Source organism: Bubalus bubalis, chromosome 15 (genome assembly GCF_019923935.1).
Source record: "Bubalus bubalis isolate 160015118507 breed Murrah chromosome 15, NDDB_SH_1, whole genome shotgun sequence".
NCBI classification, from domain to species: domain Eukaryota; kingdom Metazoa; phylum Chordata; class Mammalia; order Artiodactyla; family Bovidae; genus Bubalus; species Bubalus bubalis.
This window is the reverse complement of record NC_059171.1, coordinates 22,001,027-22,020,317: the sequence shown is the minus strand read 5'-3', so window position 1 is coordinate 22,020,317 and position 19,291 is coordinate 22,001,027. Positions and strand designations below refer to the sequence as shown.

At 39.7% G+C, this 19,291-nt stretch overlaps 1 protein-coding gene across 1 annotated transcript in view; it reads left to right on the top strand.

Moving 5' to 3' along the window:
• Window positions 1–19,291, top strand: part of DPYS (dihydropyrimidinase) — a 100,831-nt gene that overhangs the window by 45,387 nt on the left and 36,153 nt on the right. Inside the window, exons 5-7 of the mRNA XM_006053903.4 lie at window positions 5,754–5,910; window positions 6,722–6,863; window positions 9,827–9,969. Of these exons, the coding sequence (XP_006053965.1) occupies window positions 5,754–5,910; window positions 6,722–6,863; window positions 9,827–9,969 (442 nt within the window). The remainder of the gene's footprint in view (window positions 1–5,753; window positions 5,911–6,721; window positions 6,864–9,826; window positions 9,970–19,291) is intronic.

The following is a 19,291-nucleotide window of genomic DNA, read 5'->3' as shown; positions in this document are numbered from 1 at the left end:
TTGAACTTTTTAATAAAAGGTTTTGTTTATACTTCATAAAAAATGAAGTTATTGGATGCCTAATATATGCTTGACACTGCTCTTGGCATTGAATTTGCAAAGATGATTAAGATAATTTTGATTCTCAAGCAGCTTACAATGAACTGGGCTACATTATGGTTGAGGTTTTTTTGTTGTTCGTTTGATTTGATTTTGGTGTGACATTTGTAGAAAGCTTTATTTTTCAGGCTTATTGCTGTAAAATACAAACTTCTCTTCCAGGAAGGTTTAGATGTCTTATTTTCCATTTTATTTAAACTCTACCTTCCTTTCCTCACGTAGTCCTCTTGTGTTGGGGACTAAGGGGGAGAAAGGGCCACACAGAGACCTCTCTGTGCCTGTGTGTTCATGCTGCCCCCTGCTTTTTGGTGCTGAGTAGAGTAAACCACCGGAGAAGGCAATGGCAGCCCACTCCAGTACTCTTGCCTGGAAAAACCCGTGGGCGGAGAAGCCTGGTGGGCTGCAGTCCATGGGATCGCTAAGAGTCGGACACGACTGAGCAACTTCACTTTCGCTTTTCACTTTCATGCATTGGAGAAGGAAATGGCAACCCACTCCAGTATTCTTGCCTGGAGAATCCCAAGGACAGGGGAGCATGGTGGGCAGCCATCTATGGGGTCGCATAGAGTCGGACACAACTGAAGCGACTTAGCAGCAGCAGCAGCAGAGTGAACCAAATCTTACTTACACAAGTACAATGAGCTGATGCTTGGTAACTGGTGCTTTTCCTAAGAAAAGATGGATGTATGCCTGAGTCAAGATGGATTTGAATCTCAGACTTCATTTCCTGAGCATGAACATCTGAACCCTCCTTGTCCTTTAAATTTAGAACATGGTGATTTACCTTATGTCTAATTGCAAACCAATTCAAGACTGCCCAGTTTAAAACACTAAAAAAAAAAAAAAAAAAAGGAGAGAGAGAATTGACCATAAGAAAACTAATGTTTGCTGCTGCAATAAAGTGCCACAGACTGAGTGGCTTAAACAACAGAAATTAATTTCCTTACCATTCTGGGGGCTAGAAGTTTAAGACCTGTGGCTTGGCGATGTCAGTGCTTTCTGCGGCCACTGAAGGAAGGACGTTCTAGACCTCTCTCCTCGGCTTGTAATGCTTGCCTCTTCCCTGTGTCTTCACGTTGGGTTCCCTCAGTGTGTGTCTGTGTCCATATTTCCTCTTCTCACAAAAACCCCAGTCTTATTAAATGAGTGCTCGCTTCTAATGACCTCATTTTAACCTAATTAGCTCTTTAAAGCATCGTTATCTCCAAATACAGTCACATTCTGAGATACTGGGGGTTAGGACTCTAACATGTGGATTTTGACAAGGGACACAGTTCAGCTCATAACATGAAGTGATTCCAGGATCCCAGGAAGATGCCAAGTACTTTCGTATATGTTAATTTATTTGATCCTCACCAAACTGCCACACTAAAGGGACACTACAATCCCATTTTGCAGATGAGCAAAACTGAGACCAAGAGCAATGACTCATCTTGCACAAGGTCACCAACTAAAATGAAGAAAATCAGAATTTGAATCTAAATCTGTGTGATCTACTTTATTATGCCCCTTCTATGTATTATCCTTCTCAATTATTTTTTTTTCTTTATAAGTGTAATGTTTTGAATCTGAAGTCCAGTAAGGTTCTACTCTGTCTTTCAAGCTGGGACAAATTTTTTTCATGAAAGTGTTTGGTCTTCTGTTTGGTAACCAATGCTTCTGCTCTTGGGCACCTATGCCAGCTTTTCTGCATCTTTCAACCTTTTCTAAAAGATGCCGTGACTTGATTAAATGCAGCTCCCAAATGTAGACAAGATGTTAACATCTGCTTTCTCACTTGCATTTAATAAACAGTGATTTTATTAGTGTTGTCTGGCCAGGGATGGGGGCAGTTTGGGTTGATCTGACATGTTTCATTATTTAGAAATCCTAAGAATCTCTCAGAGTGCAGAACTCCTTCAACTGGAAGATTGCATCATAAGTGCAGATTCTTTGTTGGTTTTGAGCCAAAGGATGGAGAAAGGAGGAGAGAACATGCATGGGGGGACAGGGTACAACATACTGTGAAGCTTGCTGAGGCAGTGGGAGGACATTAGTGATGGAGATGTACTATCTCCCAAGGGTTGTTGAAACCATCTGGTCTCGAATATAATCAAGAGAGAACAGATCTAAGACTTTTCATTACCAACCTGTTAAGTATAGTAAATCAAACCAGTAAGTGAAATTGGAAAATTGTTTAACCAAGTCCACAGATCTTATGGTTGACTTTTGAAAATATATGCTCTTTACCAAGAAATGAAAAATAATACTTCTCCCTACTAACATAGTGCCTGCGTGTGGTATGTTATTAGTGTACTAGGGTTCTATAATTCTCATGTACCACTTACTCCTGTGTCATGGATGAATTAGTCTTATTGGGGGTCAATTTTTTTTTTCTTTCAATTTTTATGTGGTCTATTTTTAAAGTCTTTATTAAATTTGTTACAATATTACTTCTGCTTTATGTTTTGGGTTTTTGGCCATGACTCATATGGGATCTTAACTTCCTGACCAAGGATCGAACCTGTACCCCCTGCATTGGAAAGCAAAGCCTTAACCACTGGGCAGCCAGCGAAGTCCTGAATGTGTTTCTTTATCTGTCAAACCAGTGTTTGGGTTTCCATGAAGGTCAAATAAGGTCTATGATCTTCAGTCTACATCTGCAAACTCCAGAGAGCTATACATAAGTTATATTTTTTATTACTACTTTATTTTTGGCCCCCAAATAACAGAACCCAACATTATGCTGAATTATCTAGTGTAATTTTTCACTTTATAGATTACCTAGGCCCCTTGTTTTCTTTTCACTGCTTTCCTGCTGTTTAGCCTTTTGAAAGTGTCTTAGAACCATTGTGAAATACAGGGAAGAGTAATTAGGAATTTTTACTTTTTTTAAGTATTTAAAGATACTTAATGGGGAGTCAGTTGAAAATAGCCCTATTAATGGAGAGTTTGTTAAGTGGCATATCACATTTTAAAGGTGCTAAGCCCTTCCAAGGAAATGGCCTGTCATCTGGTTTCAAAACAACCCTGGCAGACTCCTGGTAGATGCTGACACTTTTAATTTTTCCAGAGAGCTATTAAAATTGTAGAACTTTTGGAACTATATTCCCATACCACCTTGATGGGCCAAATGATTGAACAGAACATGTGATAAGAATCTTTCCTCTGTGATGAAGCACCATGAAAAATCCTGAGTTGGCAACTTGTAAAGTTATTGCAGATCAAGTATCTGAGTTTCTCATTGTCTAAACTATGCGTTAAGAGTTCTCTTGGACTAGGAAGTTCTCTTTGTACCTGCAAATAAAATACCCTGTCTGTCCTGTTATCTCTCCAATAAATACTGCATTACCTCTTAGTTTGGGGCTTTCCTACTGGCTCAGCAGTAAAGAATCTGCCTGCAGTGCAGTACAGGAGACACTGGAGATTTGAGTTTGATCCCTGGTTCAGGAAGATCCCCTGGAGAAGGGAATGGCAACCCACTCCAGTATTTTTGCCTGGAGAATTCCATGTACAGAGGAGCCTGGCAGGCTATAGTCCATGGAGTTGCAAAAGAGTCAGACATGACCTAGTGACTAAACAACAGAAAGTTCTCCGAGGATAAATTTCATTGACCGTGGTCTGATACTGGGTTAGTTAAGACGCAAAGTTGGTTAGGCTTCAAGCAGCTTTGTTTTCAGGGTTTTTCAAATTCCTAGGCTCACTGGAGGAAGATGGCTTTTTTGGGGGAGAAATGATCTGTGTGATAATAGTATGCTACGTTCCAATTCAGCACGACTTGGGCATCTGGTGGCCATCCACTGTCAGGACTCTCTGAGTACATCAGTTGATTTCAGTTATATATCAGGATTTTAACTAAGGTCTGGCATCTGGTTAACCAGAGTGAAGTAACTGGGACGCCAGCCTCTCTCTTCTGTGTATTCTCCTTCAAGACAGCTTGGATGTGATCAGGTGGATGCCAGAGAATCTATTATAGTGCTGACAAACGCTAATCAGAGATAGGCTCCTGATTTTAAATTTAAATTCACTCTGCGCTATTAACTTTTCTAACATTGTGTGCTTTTGATAGTCTCATTTGCATGATTTTATAAATATGCATTTCTGGCTACAATTTTATTATCTGAGTGTTCTTTTATTTAACGTTAAGCTTTTAGAGGAGGTTTTTTTACCTTAAGAGTGAGGAAAGATGATCAATCTATTTGTGGCTGGGCTCTACGTTGTCATTATCATCAGAGTAGTATAGTGCAGAGATTAGGATTGATGGAATGAAAATGCCTGGATTCAGATCCTACTTCCTCCCCCAACTTGTGTTGAGTTGTAGTTTAACTGTACAGAGGTTGTTTAACCCTACAAGCCTTAGCCTTGCCTTTTAAAACTTATTTATTTATTGAAATATAGTTGATTTACAATGTTGTGTTAGTTTCAAGTGTACAGCAAAGTAATTTAGTCATACATACATATATATAGTATGTATGTATATTCTTTTTCAGATTCTTTTCCCTTCTAGGTTATTTTAAAATATTAAATATAGTTCCCTGTGTTATACAGTAGGTCCCTGGTGATTATGTAATTTTTATATATACTGGATTGGCCAAAAGGTTCATTCGGGTTTTTTCATAAGCTGTTAGGAAAAACCTGAATGAATCTTTTGGCTAACCCAATGGGAGTGTGCATTTGTTAATCCTAAACTCCTAATGTATCCCTCCTTTGGTAACCCATAAGTTTTCTATGTCTGTGTATCTATTTCTGTTTTGTAAATAAGTTCATTTGTATCTTTTTTCTTAAGAGTCTGCACAGAAGCAATATCATATGGTATTTGTCGTTCTCTGTCTGGTTTACTTCACTTAGTATGATCATCTCTAGGTCCATCCGTGTTGCTACAAATGGTGTAATTTCATTCTTTTCTATGGCTGAGTAATGTTCCATTGTATGTATGTACCACATCTTCTTTCTTCTTTCGTTTGCCGGTGGACACTTATACTGCTGCTATGCTTTGGCTGTCCTTAATGTCGCTGCAGTGAACACTGGGAATACATGTATCCTTCTGAATTCTAGTTTTCTCTAAATATATGCCCAAGACTCTTCCTTTAATGGAGATAATAATAGCATTTTCCAGATAGGGTTTTTGAGAAGATTACATTAAAATGGCATATATATCAGCCAGATTTTGCTAGGTTATGCTCCCGTAACAAATTAACCTAAAATATCAATAGCTCACAGCAGCAGAGATCTGTTTTTCATTCATCCATCATCAGTTGGCTCTGCCTCTGCTCCATATTCTCTTCATTCTGAGACACACCTGAAGAAGCAGCTCCCACTGGTCTCATGACAAGACTCATTGTGGCTTTAATAGCTCCTGCCCAGAAGCAGCACGTGGCACTTCTGTTCATATTTAATTGGCCAAAGGAAGTCATGAGGCCAAGCCTAGTATCGGTGAGTGGGTGCAATCATCTACCACAGGCTGCAATGCACATTTAACATAGTAAAGGTTTTACTGACCATAGTAAAGGCTCAGTAAATAGGAGATTTTAGTTTTCAATCTAGAGCCGCTGGAGAGGTGAAAGACAAAGGCACATGATGGTTTAGCTAGGACAGAGAGACTGATATTAGGTGTTTGTCAATCAGCTCTCTTAAGAGCAAATGGGGGTGCTGATCACTTCCTTTGAACTTTCCAGGGAAGGTGGTGTACGGAGAACCCATCGCAGCAGGTCTCGGCACAGATGGCACCCACCACTGGGATAGAGAATGGCTCCATGCCGCCCATCATGTTATGGGTCCACCCCTGCGACCAGACCCTTCAACTCCTGACTTCCTCATGAATCTGTTGGCTAAGTAATCAATTAGCAGATGACTGTGAAGTGTTTTGCCAAATTAAGATGTTTTTCAAGTCTTAAAATGTGAAGGATTTGAGTATAGGAGGTTGTGTGATACCAACTTGACCTTCCATTGACCTCCCAGTCTTCTGTTCTACTTGACCTGACAGGCCCTGGGGAGTCCTGCACTTGGGGACCAAAAAGTATTGGCTTCATTACGTTATGATGTGGTGTCAAAATCTCTCCCGACCACAGTGAAATCAGATCATTTTTCCTGAAGTTTTCCTCTGCTTTGATTTTTTTTGTTGTCTTTTCTATCTCTTGTTGCTTAGGGCCGGGTCTCTTCCGTATGCCCTATTTTTATCAGACAGAATATTCTTGAGTATTTCCCATGCTGATATAACCCAGGAACTGGATATGCCTGTGGTAGAGATACAAAAGATGATGATCTAGGGAAGAGCCACAGGTAAAAGACAAAATCCTGCCCTCAGAGCAGGTTATCCCCATGAAAGACCATTCAGACCATTTACAGATGCTTTTTGGCATGGGGGGTGCATTATGATCATTTTTGTTGATGAATACACCATTCGTGGATAATTTGACATTCCCCATTCACAGGTACTCAGATCTGAGTTAACAGAGAGCTTTTTGCAATAGACCGTACAAGAGTTCACTTGCCACTTCCTTCCAACCTTGAAAAGCTGCTCATTCTCCATTGTGGTTTTCTGAGTTTCAGTTGAGAATGGGGTCAGGGGACCAGAGAAAGGTATGGTAGTTTCCTCCTGGCATTTTCTATCTCCTCACCCTGCTCTCATGTGTATCTTTTACAGCGATGACCTAACCACCACAGGGTCTGACAACTGTACTTTCAACAGCTGCCAGAAAGCTCTTGGGAAGGATGATTTTACTAAGATTCCCAATGGAGTGAATGGTGTTGAGGACCGGATGTCGATAATATGGGAAAAAGGCGTGGTGAGTGTCACGGAATTCAGTTTGTTTTGCTGAATTCTTCAGTGAGGATCTGGTCTATTTTAGGACCAAAGTTCCAGAAGCCTTCATGAGAAGCTTCTGGATTGTTTTCGCAGAAGTGGCCACTGGGAATACTGCCGCATCACCACCACCATGCCATCTCCCCAGATAATAAGAAAAAATACTTTTCTTCTCTGCATAGTTTAGCAGATGCTTTGCGCCATGGTGCAGACATCAGAGTATAAGTTTAGATCGGGTACCAAGAGGATTGTTTTTGAAGACTTTGAAATGTAATAGCCCTTCTATCTGATTTCCATGTTTGTGAATCCAAGTTCCTCATGTGTCACTGATATAAACACTTGGAATGATTGAAAAGACATGAAGGGTCTTTATTACATTTGCACCCCTTTTTCATATAAAAATATAAATGTCCCTTTTAAAGAACTTTTGAATATTATGGTTAAAAAGCTACTGTATGAGGTCACATAAATCATAAATCCAAAGCACAGACATTTTCTTTTAATTTCACAGTTTAAAAGTTTCTACCTGAGGATGAAGAATAATCAAATGGCTAAATGTTCATACATGAGCCTATCCAGGCGGCTGATGAGCGTAGTTGTAACGATCAGCAGTGAAGACTTGATGGGTAGGACCTGAGGTCCCCAATGTCATGCCATCCTCATCCGTCTCTCAGAACCCCTCCCTTCAATGATGTAGTAATCACATCTCTGGACTTCCTTGGTGATCTAGTTGTTAAGACTCCGAGCTTCTGATATAGGGGGTATGGGTTCAATCCCTGGTCAGGGAACAAAGATTCCACATGCAGTATGATACAGCCAAAAAAATTAAAAAAAAAAAGAAAAGAAAAGGAATAATCACATCTACACCCAGAATCCCTTGCATATACCACTCACTGCCAGCTCTAATTTTTTTTTTTAAAACCAGGTCTTGTCAATTTTATTTCCAAATGCCTCCTTATTTCCACCTTCATCTCTACCATTCTACTTGGAGTCCCACATCTTGTTTGGACCATTGTGGTAGTCTCACAGCTGGTGTCCCTGCCTCCACTCTCTGGCTTGCTACAATCTATCCCATACTCTAGGACCACCACTGAGTTTCAAACACCAGGGTATACTCATGCTACTTTCTTCCCTAAAACCCTTTCATTTCCTGCATTACTTCTTGGATGATATTTGAACAATTCATTCACATGTAAGGATCTTCAAAGCATCTCCACGGCCCTGTCTTCTGCCCTTTGTCCTCTCCACCCCCTTTTACCTCTCCCTTAACTCTAATCATCCCAGATGGCTTTCCTTCTCTTTCTCTTTGCTTAGACCTTCTTGATAATAACAGCCTAACCTTTCATTTTGAACTTGTGTTAGCTACAATGAGTAACTTCATTACAGCAGATTTTCATAATATATAAAGCATATTAGTTAGTTAGTTAGTTCAGTCACTCAGTTATGTCCAACTCTTTGCAACCCCATGAACCGCAGCATGCCAGGCCTCCCTGTCCATCACCAACTCCCAGAGTCCACCCAAACCCATGTCCATCGAGTCAGTGATGCCATCCAGCCATCTCATCCTCTGTCATCCCCTTCTCCTGCCTTCAGTCTTTCCCAGCATCAGGGTCTTTTCAAATGAGTTCGCATCAGGTGGCCAAAGTATTGGAGTTTGAGCTTCAACATCAGTCCTTCCAATGAACACCCAGGACTGATCTCCTTTAGGATGGACTGGTCGGATCTTCTTGCAGTCTAAGGGACTCTCCAGAGTCTTCTCCAACACCACAGTTCAAAAGCATAAGTTCTTCGGCACTCAGCTTTCTTTATAGTCCAACTCTCACATCCATACATGACTACTGGAAAAACCATAGCCTTGACTAGATGGACCTTTGTTGACAAAGTAATGTCTGTGCTTTTTAATATGCTGTCTAGGTTGGTCATAACTTTCTTTCCAAGGAGTAAGCGTCTTTTAATTTCATGGCTACAATCACCATCTGCAGTGATTTTAGAGCCCCCCAAAATAAAGTCTCTCACTGTTTCTACTGTTTCCCCATTTATTTACCATGAAGTGATGGGACCAGATGCCATGATCTTAAGGTGTATAAGTGGATCTAAAGTGATTGGAGATTTCTTCATAACATACAGGAATCTATGTTATTTTCTGAAATTTTAGGATGATTTATTTATGGGAATGTTACTTTCAGGATGCGTTTCCTAAAGTTTTTATTTTTATTTTTATTTTTTTTTGAGGCAAAGACCCTTTGATAATTAAATAGACCTTAAGGATGCTCTTGCCATATAAGTGTGTATAGGGATAAACTCTCAACATTTAAAAAAAAATCATTTTCGAAGGATCACATCCCACTGAAGTTCATCCATATTAAAATCTCTTGCAGCAGACTGTCCATGACTGTTGGTTCATGTAAATTTTAGTAGAGTAAAAACTGAACCTCTTGGTTGATTTTTCTTTTTTTAAAAGTGTTGTCACCTGATTTATAGGCCTATCTTATTTTAATTCTATAGTATTCTATATAATATCTACATGATTATCTTATAAATCTTATCTATAAATCTTAGGTCTGCAGTAAATAATCCAGATCATAAATGTAGTAGGTAGTGGAAGTAAAAAGAATCGGAAGTACTGTTACCAACATTTAGCTCTTTTCTCTGTGATTCTGGGAAGAATGGGAAAAATTTGTGCAGATGTTTTGTTAAGCTGATAGGTTTTTGAAAAGTTACTTTCAGGCTTCCATATTTAACCCCATTCATCCCCATCATTATCACAATGATTGTTTAAGATTTATCAGTATTCGCAGATGTGTTTGGCCTCACTATACAAAATTAGGTGTGGTTCTATTTGGTTCTAAGAGATACAAGTCTCCTACTTTTATTGATAAGAGATTTTTAGTGTTTTATGATTTATCAGAAAAAGAAATGTATTTTCTTCCTTGAATTGTTTTACAGCACAGTGGCAAAATGGATGAAAACCGGTTTGTGGCAGTTACCAGCACAAATGCAGCGAAAATCTTTAACCTCTATCCAAGAAAAGGAAGAATAGCTGTGGGCTCAGATGCTGACATTGTGATTTGGGACCCAAAAGCCACAAGGTAAGCCTAAGTTTTTGTATTACTTGGCTTCTCCATGGAGAAAAAGCACTAACTTGCAAAGAAATTATTCATTGGCCTTAATAAGCCATTTCTTCTTAGGTGATTTATTTAGGCAGGCTCAGGTATTATAAGCACAGGGTACAGATTTGACTGTACCAACATTCTTTTGTTCTCTTTGGCATAGAAGATGCAAAAGTTGTGTTGCTTACCTTCTGTGGAAATGCATATGTGTATAAAACCAATATGAATTTCCCAATTCAGTGCTTGGCAAGCGCCTGAGTTCACAGGGAGGAAAGGTACAGAGCAATGAAGAAAAGGAAAGGCTTAGTTTAAAAAGGATTGCATTGAAAACTCGAAATAATTATAGCCTTTTTCAAGCTTTCAGATAGAAAAATTCCAGCACAAAGGATGTCACTTTTAGTTACCCACATTTTCCAGCTCAGTTCATCTTGAGCCTGTCGTTCCCAGTAGACTCTGGCTTTTTGTTTCCAATTTCCATAATTCTATGTTAGTATTGCAGGTTTGGCCAATTCTACCAACTCAGAAAAGCATTTGGTGGAGACTGAAGCTTTGTTAATTTCTCCTGATAGGATGTTGATGCAGACAACATCTGCATCCTGGTCGTGTTTTTCATAAACTCTGCAGCTGTTCATAGAGAAAACCCCACATACTTTAACATTGCACGTGTGTGTGCACAAGTGCGTGTTGATGCACATGTGTATGTGTAAATGGGGATAGGTAAGACCGTCTACTATTACCAAAGAGACATTTGTTTAAAGGTTTTATGTGGTGGTAAACAAAAGTCTATGCAAACAGACCCTGTTTTATCGGACTTCAGACACCCTGTTTTAACTGAGGGATTGTGGCAAACCTGCTTGGAGCAAGTCTGTTGGCTCCATTTTCCCAACAGTATTTGCTCAGTTTGTGTCTCTGCTTCGTATTTTGGTAATTCTTGCAATATTTCAAACTCTTTCATTATTATTGTATCAGTTATGGTGATCAGTGATCTTTGATGTTGCTGTTGTAATTGTTTGGGGATGAACTGAGCCCGTGTAAGACAATGAACTTGACACATACTGTGTGTGCTCTCACTACTCTACTCGATGGCCATTCGCTAGTATCTCCCCTGCTTCTTGCACCTCCCATTCCCTGTAACACAACGGCACTGAAATTAAGCCAGTTAATAACCCTATAGCAGCCTCTAAGTGTTCAAGTAAAGGGAACAGTTTCGTGTCTCTCACTTTGAATCAGAAGCTCAAAATGATTAAGCTTAGTGAGGAAGGCACGCTGAAAGCTGAGATAGGCTGAAAGATAGGCCTCATGCATCAAACAGCTAGCCAAATGGTGAATGCAAAGAATAAGTTCCTGAAGGAAATTAAGAGTGCTCCTCCAGTGAACACATGAATGATGAGAAAGTGAAACAGCTTTGTTGCTGATATGAAGAAAGTTTTAGTGGTCTGGATAGATGATCAGACCAGCCATAACAGTCCCTTAAACCAAAGCCTAATCCAGAGCTTTACCTCTCTTCAATTCTGTGAAGTCTGAGAGATGTGAGGAAACTGCAGAAGACTATTCATAGTTTGAAGTTAGCAACGATTTGTTCATGAGGTTTCAGAAAAGAAGTTGTCTCCATCACATGAAAGTGCAAGGTGAGGCAGCACGTGCTGACGTAGAAACTGCAGCAAGTTATCCAGAGAATCTAGCAAAAATATTTCGTGAAGGTGGTTACACCCCACAACAGATTGTCAGTGTAAATGAAAACGCATTATATATTCCTAATATCAGAAGAAGATACCGCCTAGGACTTTCATAGCTAGTGGGAAGGCAATGCCTGACTTCAAAGCTACAAAGCACAGGCTGACTCTCTTATTAGGGGCTAATGCAGCTGGTGACTTTAAGTAGAAGCCAGTGCTCGTTTACCTTCTGAAAATCCTAGGGCCCTTAAAAATTATGTTAAACCTACTCTGCTTCTACTCTATAAATGGACCAACAAAGTCTGGATGACAGTACATCTGTTTGCTGAGTATTTTAAGTCCACTCATGAGACCTGCTTCTCAGAAAAAAAAAAAAAAAATTCCTTTTCAAATATGACTGCACCTGGTGACCCAAAAGCTCTGATGGAGACTCATGCTGTTTTCATGCCTGCTAATCCAACATCCATTCTGCAGTCCATGGATCAGGAATAATTCCAACTTTCAAGTCTTACTGTTTAAGCAATACATTTGGTGAGACTATAGTTACCCTAGATAGTGATTCCTCTGATGGATCCCGGAAGTCAGTTGAAAACCTTTTGGAAAGGATTCACCATTCTAGATGCTGTTAAGAACATTTGTGATTCATGGGATGTGGTCAAAATATCAACATTCACAGGAGTTGGGAAGAAGTTGATTCCAACCCTCATGGATGACTTTGAGGGACTCAAGACTTCAGAGGAGAAAGTAACTGTACATGTGGTGGAAATAGCAAGAGAACTAGAATTAGAAGCCTGAGGTTATGAATTAATTGCTGCAATCTCATGATAAAATTTCATGGATGGAAAGTAGTTTCTCATGAGCAAGCAAAGAGAGTGGTTTCTTGAGATGAAGTTACTATGAAGGTGTTGAGATGACAACAAAGGATTTAGAATATTCTGTAAGCTTAGTTGATAAAGCAGAGGCCGGGTTTGAGAGGATCAACTCCAATTTTGAAAAAAGTTGTGCTGTAAGTAAAATGCAATCAAACAGTCTTGCATGATGCTGCAGAGACATTTTTTTTCTAATGAAAGGAAGAGCCAATCATTGCAGCAAACTTTATTGTTGCCTTATTTTAAGACAATTTCCAGACTTCTCTTGTGGTCCAGTGGTTAAGAATCTAACGCAGGGGACACGGGTTCCATACCTGGTCAGGGAAGATTCCACAAGCTGTGGGACAGCTACTGAAGCCTGCATGCCCTAGAGCCCATGTTGTGCAACAAGAGAAGCCACCACAAGAAGAAGCTTGTTTGCCTAGAGAAAGTCCTCACAGAGCAGTGAAGATCCAACACAACCAAAAAGAAATAAATAATAATAAAAAAGAAGTTGCCACAGCCACCAAAGCCTTCAGCAACCACCGTCCTAATCAGCCTGCAGCCATCAACATCCAAGCAAGACCCTCCATCAGCCAAAAGATTAGGACTTTGCTGAAGGCTCAGATGATGGTTAGCCTTTTTTAACAATAAAATAATTTTTCATTAAGGTATGCATACTGTTTCTTTAGACGTACTGCTATTGCACACTTAGTAGACTACAATATGATCATGACTTTTATTTGCCCTGGGAAACCAAAAAAATTCATGTGACTTGCTTCATTGTGATAATCGCTTTATTCCAGTGCTCTGGAACCAAACCTGCCCTCTCTCCAAGGTATGCCTGTATTCTTCCAGATTCATTATTCATGGAGTCTCCTCTTCAACCACCTATTCGACCCCATTTCTCACATTCTGCAGTTTTCACATTGAAAAAGATGAATAATGATAGTGCAAAAAATTCTGACTGTGGATTAGAGAAAATTCTTAAAGGGTTGGAGAAGTAAGATATAAGTCAAAGAAATCCAAAGAGAGCTAGATCATTTCAGTACATCCTGCCAAGTAAAGATAACATTTCTCTGTGTTTCAAAAGGACATTAAAATAAGAAAAGTTTTTTGTTTTTTTTTTAAGATTCTGAGAGTCAGAGAAATAGAACCCAATAGTTCATCTGCCTCCCTGATCACCACAGGCAAAATAGCTGAGAACACCTAAAAATAAAAAAGTATTGCAAAGAATGACACCAGCCAAACTAGATAAATGTAAAATAACCATAGTAATACATATCTTATTTTGGTGTAACACTTTCTTAGGTTATAGAACGTTTTCGCATTTCTTATGTGATTCTAAAAAAAACCATCTGAAGTAGGCATAATAATTATTATCAATATCTCATTACAGATGAGACAGTGGACATTCAGAGACCTTAAATGATATGCCTGGGTCCTGCAGCTTAGCATTGATGACCTAGGACCAGACCTACACAGCAGGCTCTCAGGCTGTGCTGGTTTTCATTATGCTTAGCCTTTAGTTATATACAGTAAGCAGACATCAAGAGAGAAGACTCAGAACTAGTAATCAAAGGCCAATATATAACCTTTCCCCAAAAGATACATATATAAAAATGTAAATATTTAATTTTCTGTTATCATTACTGTTATAAAGTGAAGGACAGGTATTATATAAGAAATATGAGAGAACTGATGAAAAAAGTGGTAGAGAGAAACTTAAAAGCACAGAGGCTTTTTGGCTTGACCTTAAGTTAGTTATTTTAGGCTAGAAATTAAGGAAATTAAGCAAGTAATATATAGATCTTTAAAAAGAATAAGAACTTAACATCTGGATCATTATAGGCTATTATTCTGAAACAAGTGAATAGGAAAGGAAGGACAAAGAATGTTATAGAAATCGGTAGCTAACACTGGTGAGAGAATGGTCTAAATTTATATAGTCCAAAAACATGACTCAAAGAGACATAATCACAGCCTATAAATATCTTCCAAGCAACAATATATGTGTAAGTAAAGGAAGCGAATTATTCACAACCTGGAGTTCAGGTCGTTTTTCTTTGTCCACTTGTCTAAGGAAGACAGTGCTTTACACCTGAGCTGGTGTCGTTCTCAGACATTATAAGAACCAAGGAGACTCCTAAGGCTGGTACCACGGGAGATAGATATCCAGGAGAAGGGTTAAAGAGAAGATCCACAGGGACTGGCCTGCGTATGGCTGTCCACATGGCTAGGAATTAGGACAGTCAACACGCAGAGTGTTTTCATTCCTCTCTTGTCTTTGAGGGGCTTCCCTGGTGGCTAGACGGTAAACAATCTGCCTGCAATTTAGGAGACCCCAATTGATCCCAGGGTTGGTGAGGAAAATGGGAAAGATTTTCTTCAGCAAAGATTAAAATAAGAGGAAAAGTGAGGAGAACATTATTTCCTCACACTTTTAACTTACTGCAAGTTATCAATAAATAATTGTTGAAAGAATGAATGAACGGAGATGAATAAAGGATAAAGGATTTTCTGAGCAAAGGAGGAAGAACTGGTTTACAGGTCTCCTTTTCCTTGTGTCCCCTTTATTTTGAGGTTGGGAAGCAATTAGCTTTTTAAGCAACTCATAATAGGAAAAGAAAATTAAGTTAACAGAGAGCTATCTTCCTGGTTCATGCACGCATTCACTCAGCAAGGAGCGGCGCTGAGAGACAGGCATGAGGGTCAAAGTTATATACAAGAGCCAGGCCCTGCCTTCGGGAAGCTGACAGTCTAGGAATGTGTTAAGAATATCGCATGCTAGGCAAAAACAAGGCACCACCGAAGTTCAGAGAAAGAAAGATCCTTCTTGTATTAGTGCAGTCATTGGCAAAAGACCTACAGGCCCACCATCAAGAGGGGAGAGAAAACGAGACATCTAATCCTGAGTGTGTGTCAGTCGCTCAGTCGTGTCCAACTCTTTGTGATCCCATGGACTGTAGCCTGCCAGACTTCCTCTGTCCATGGAATTCTCCAGGCAAGAATACTGGAGTGGATTGCCATTTCCTTTTCGACCTGATCTTCCTGACCCAGGGATCAAACTCTAGTCTCCCGTGTGGCAGGCAGATTCTTTACCATCTGAGCCACCAGGGAAGCCCCTGACCTGAAAGTCGGACTAAACATGGAGGTCAGATAAACCGAGGCATGGATAGGAGGGTCTGTCTGGGTGGAGGCAGTTAAGGTTTGGGGTTACAAGGCAGAAAGAACAGGTTCAAGATGTGGAAGGGAGCAGAAGGATGAGAAGGCCGTGGGCTGCCTCTCTTCCAGTTTTAATTTTGTTTATTACAGATAGAGGCAGTTTTAAATAGAGCTCATCTAGTGGGGAAACATTATTTAATTAAATGAACAAATAGATGTATCTATAGGTTCTTTTCAACATATCCCTTTTTATTTTACATGATTTTATTATTATCTGAAGGCTGGTGATGTGAAAGCTTTCTGTCTAACCACACCATTAGAGATTGGACAGAATTTTCCTTCTAAATTTCCCAAAAGGTTTTAGCAAAAGCAATTGCCCGACTATGTCAAATGAGAGCAATGTGCATTTCTCCCAAGAGCCTGAAGGGGGAGCGCACAGCCCGCCCTGAGCTAGGGGCCCCAACGAGGACAATCTAGCTGCTGGTTATGCAAGAACAAGCCAGCCCCTGGAGGATGGATGCACTTGCTAATGATTTTTGGCTTCATGGTACATAGATGTTTTCCTTTCTTTTTTTTTTTTTTTAATTCTCATTACTTTTTAATGGCATGTGAGGTAAGTATGCTTGCAACACAATCTGTAACCTTAAAAATGGGTTGCGTTAAAGTGACTGAGGGAGATGAGAAAGAAAAGCAGTACACTAAGCTTTTTTTTTCCTTTTAAACTTGTAAAAAGCCAGATGATTCCAGAGTGAGGAATCTGACATGTGATGATGGATGTTGAGACAGGATTGGCAGTGGGAGTCTATAGAGACGGTTTGGACATCCTGATGAAAGATTACCTAAGATGTTGCTAGCCTGTAAAAATTTCTGCAAAAATCAAGTGCAATAGCTCTTCTGTGTCATTGCACAATCAAAACAAACTGCATTTCGTGCATATAGAGCATTCACCTTTTTTGGAAGTGAAAAAGAGTCTGCTGTATGCAGCGTGACGGCCCACGGAGCCAGGGTCTATTGCTTGTGACAGAGGTATGTGTCCTAACACGTCACAACTTGAGTCAGAGCTTCAAATTTAAGGACACATTGCCAATCTAAATGTTTGGCCCATTTCTGCAGGATATCTTTGGAACTTAGAATCAGGAGGACGAGATCCAGAGTGATTTTCATGTGATGTCAAGACAAAATCTTTCAGTATTACGTGGTGAAGACAGAAACCAGTCAAATTGGCCAACTTGTTAAAAACCTTATTAGTGAAGATGGCATGAAAGTTACTTGCAAGCCCATAGCAGCAGCAGTAACTCACATTCTGACAATTTAAGACTATCCTATGAGCTTCTGTTCTTCTGTATTCATTAAATAGCACTTAGTTACTATGGCAACTGTCCCTTTTCAGTATTTATGAGCTGCAGGGTATCTCACAGAATCTCAAGCACACAAACACACAGCTAACCCATTGTGTACACTGGAACATTTCATGAAGACTCCTAGGCTGGACTGTGTTTTGCAAAGCAGGCATACTTTGCTCACAGTTATTTGTGTGTATTATTTTTTAAACTAATTATTGCAGGTTTTGACCTTGAATATGCCATTCTTGAAGGCATTGTGCTGTCTTTCCTGCTTAATTTCCTTCCCTTTCTCATTGAAGATAGAGATAAATGAATTTAACTATATTCAGAGAAGAGTAATGACTTGCAGCTTATGAAAGTGCCCTCCTAGATCTAGAGAGGGCCTTGTGTGTGAAAGCAAGCAGGATAAGAATGATGGTTTCATCCTTGGGCAGTGGAGATTGTGGGACTCAGGGAAAAACAAGAAATAGGGAGTAAGGTGCCCTTTGGTAAAGGGTGGTGACTGGTTGATTATTACAGCTGTGTCATCAGTGACTATTTAATGGAAGCTACTGGGCATTTCCCCTTGAAGTTGGACATTGTGTACCATTTAACTAATTTGTACACTGTGTTCTTCCTTCTCAAAAGGAGTGTCAGCACGCCCACATACTAGCACACATTCACAGACACACAAACACAGCTACCACGTCTCTGCTTGTAAATGCTGGTCAGCCTGAAGGCTTTGCTTTTAATGCCTGTTTCTAAGACTGTTTATAACTCACGCCTCCTCTAGTCCCCAAACCCACACTATCACAGCACACATCCTGTGGGTGGAGGGAAGAGGGCCAACCCTTGTACCAGATGGGCGATGGGAAACGAGGATGATTTACGCCATGATTTTTCACCGGGTTGCCTTGCAGACGTTCCCGGGGGCAGCCTGGCATCCGGTGAAGGTCGCTCAGCCTCTGCTTTTGCACAGCTATCCAAGCACCCACCACATAGTAGATCTACCATAGATTTATAGAGCAATTATGACAGTTCTCTGGCAAATGGTAGCAAAGTATCTTGAGGAATAAATGACTTTTGCTAGTCCACACAAAATCTAGCCTACCTGCTGGGGCAGGAGCAGAACAAGGTTGTAAAGAGAAAGCCTTGGCGGTTCGTTCCTTCTCTGTCTGCCACATACTGGGTATGACCTTGGGAATGTTATTTAGTTTTTCTGAATTTCAGTCTCTTTATTTGTAAAATAGGGATGATGATGATGTCTAATCTCATAGCATTGCTGTGTTTAAGATAGTGTACATAAAATGCTTGGTATAATAAACCAAATAAAAAACAAACTATTTGAAATGCTCTGTACATAATTAATGTTCATAATTAAATGCTCCGTAGATAATTAATGTAGTGCCTGGCATGCAGGAGGTGCTCAGTAGTTGTAGGTAGTCAGTGGCAGTAGATGGTCAATTGATTAAATAAGTGGGAGCTAGTGTTAACTATAATTGTGATTCAAAAGCAGACTAAACAGTACTAAAATTATATGAGATCATATACCATACAGTACTAATATTACATGAAATTATGCTAAAATCATGTGAAAGCTCAATCTCTTGTGTTTCTTACACACCTGCAACTTGCAGCAAAAAGGACTAAAATGAAGATGCTTAGATGGATTATTTTGGCTAAGATAACCTGATTAAATCAGAACTCATGTGCCCCTACAGCTGACTCCTTTAAGAGATTATTTGCAGTGAAACAGTTTCAACAAACCACTAAGATCCACCCTGTGACCTTCAGAAGATATTTGCTTTTAAAAAAGTTTTGGACTATGCGTGAGAAAAGCTAGCTTGCTGATTACATATGGATAAAATTTTCTCTACTATTTATTCCAGTTTGTTTATTTAAACATGTTCTTATGCAACTGAACCTTTCAAGTGAACTAGAAATGATTTCCAAGGACTTCACTACTAATAACTGCATTTTTTTTTCAAATTATAAAATAAAAGCAGCTTAGAAACAGATCACAGTAACCCATTCTATCACTGATGGTTTGCCCTTGCCAGAGTAAGCACAGTTTATTTTAAGCATTAGGATTTGGGCAAAAAATAAGCACCAAGGGGAGGTGGTTGTATGAAAGGCGTAGTCTTTTCTAACTAAGCACCTGCTATATTTTTCTTCCTACCACACATGTATCATACATTTTTCTGTCTTTGGCATTTGCCTGTCTTATTTACAGCTATATCCCTAGGTACCAAAACAGTGCCAGGAATACATAGAAGTTCAGTAGTTATTTGCT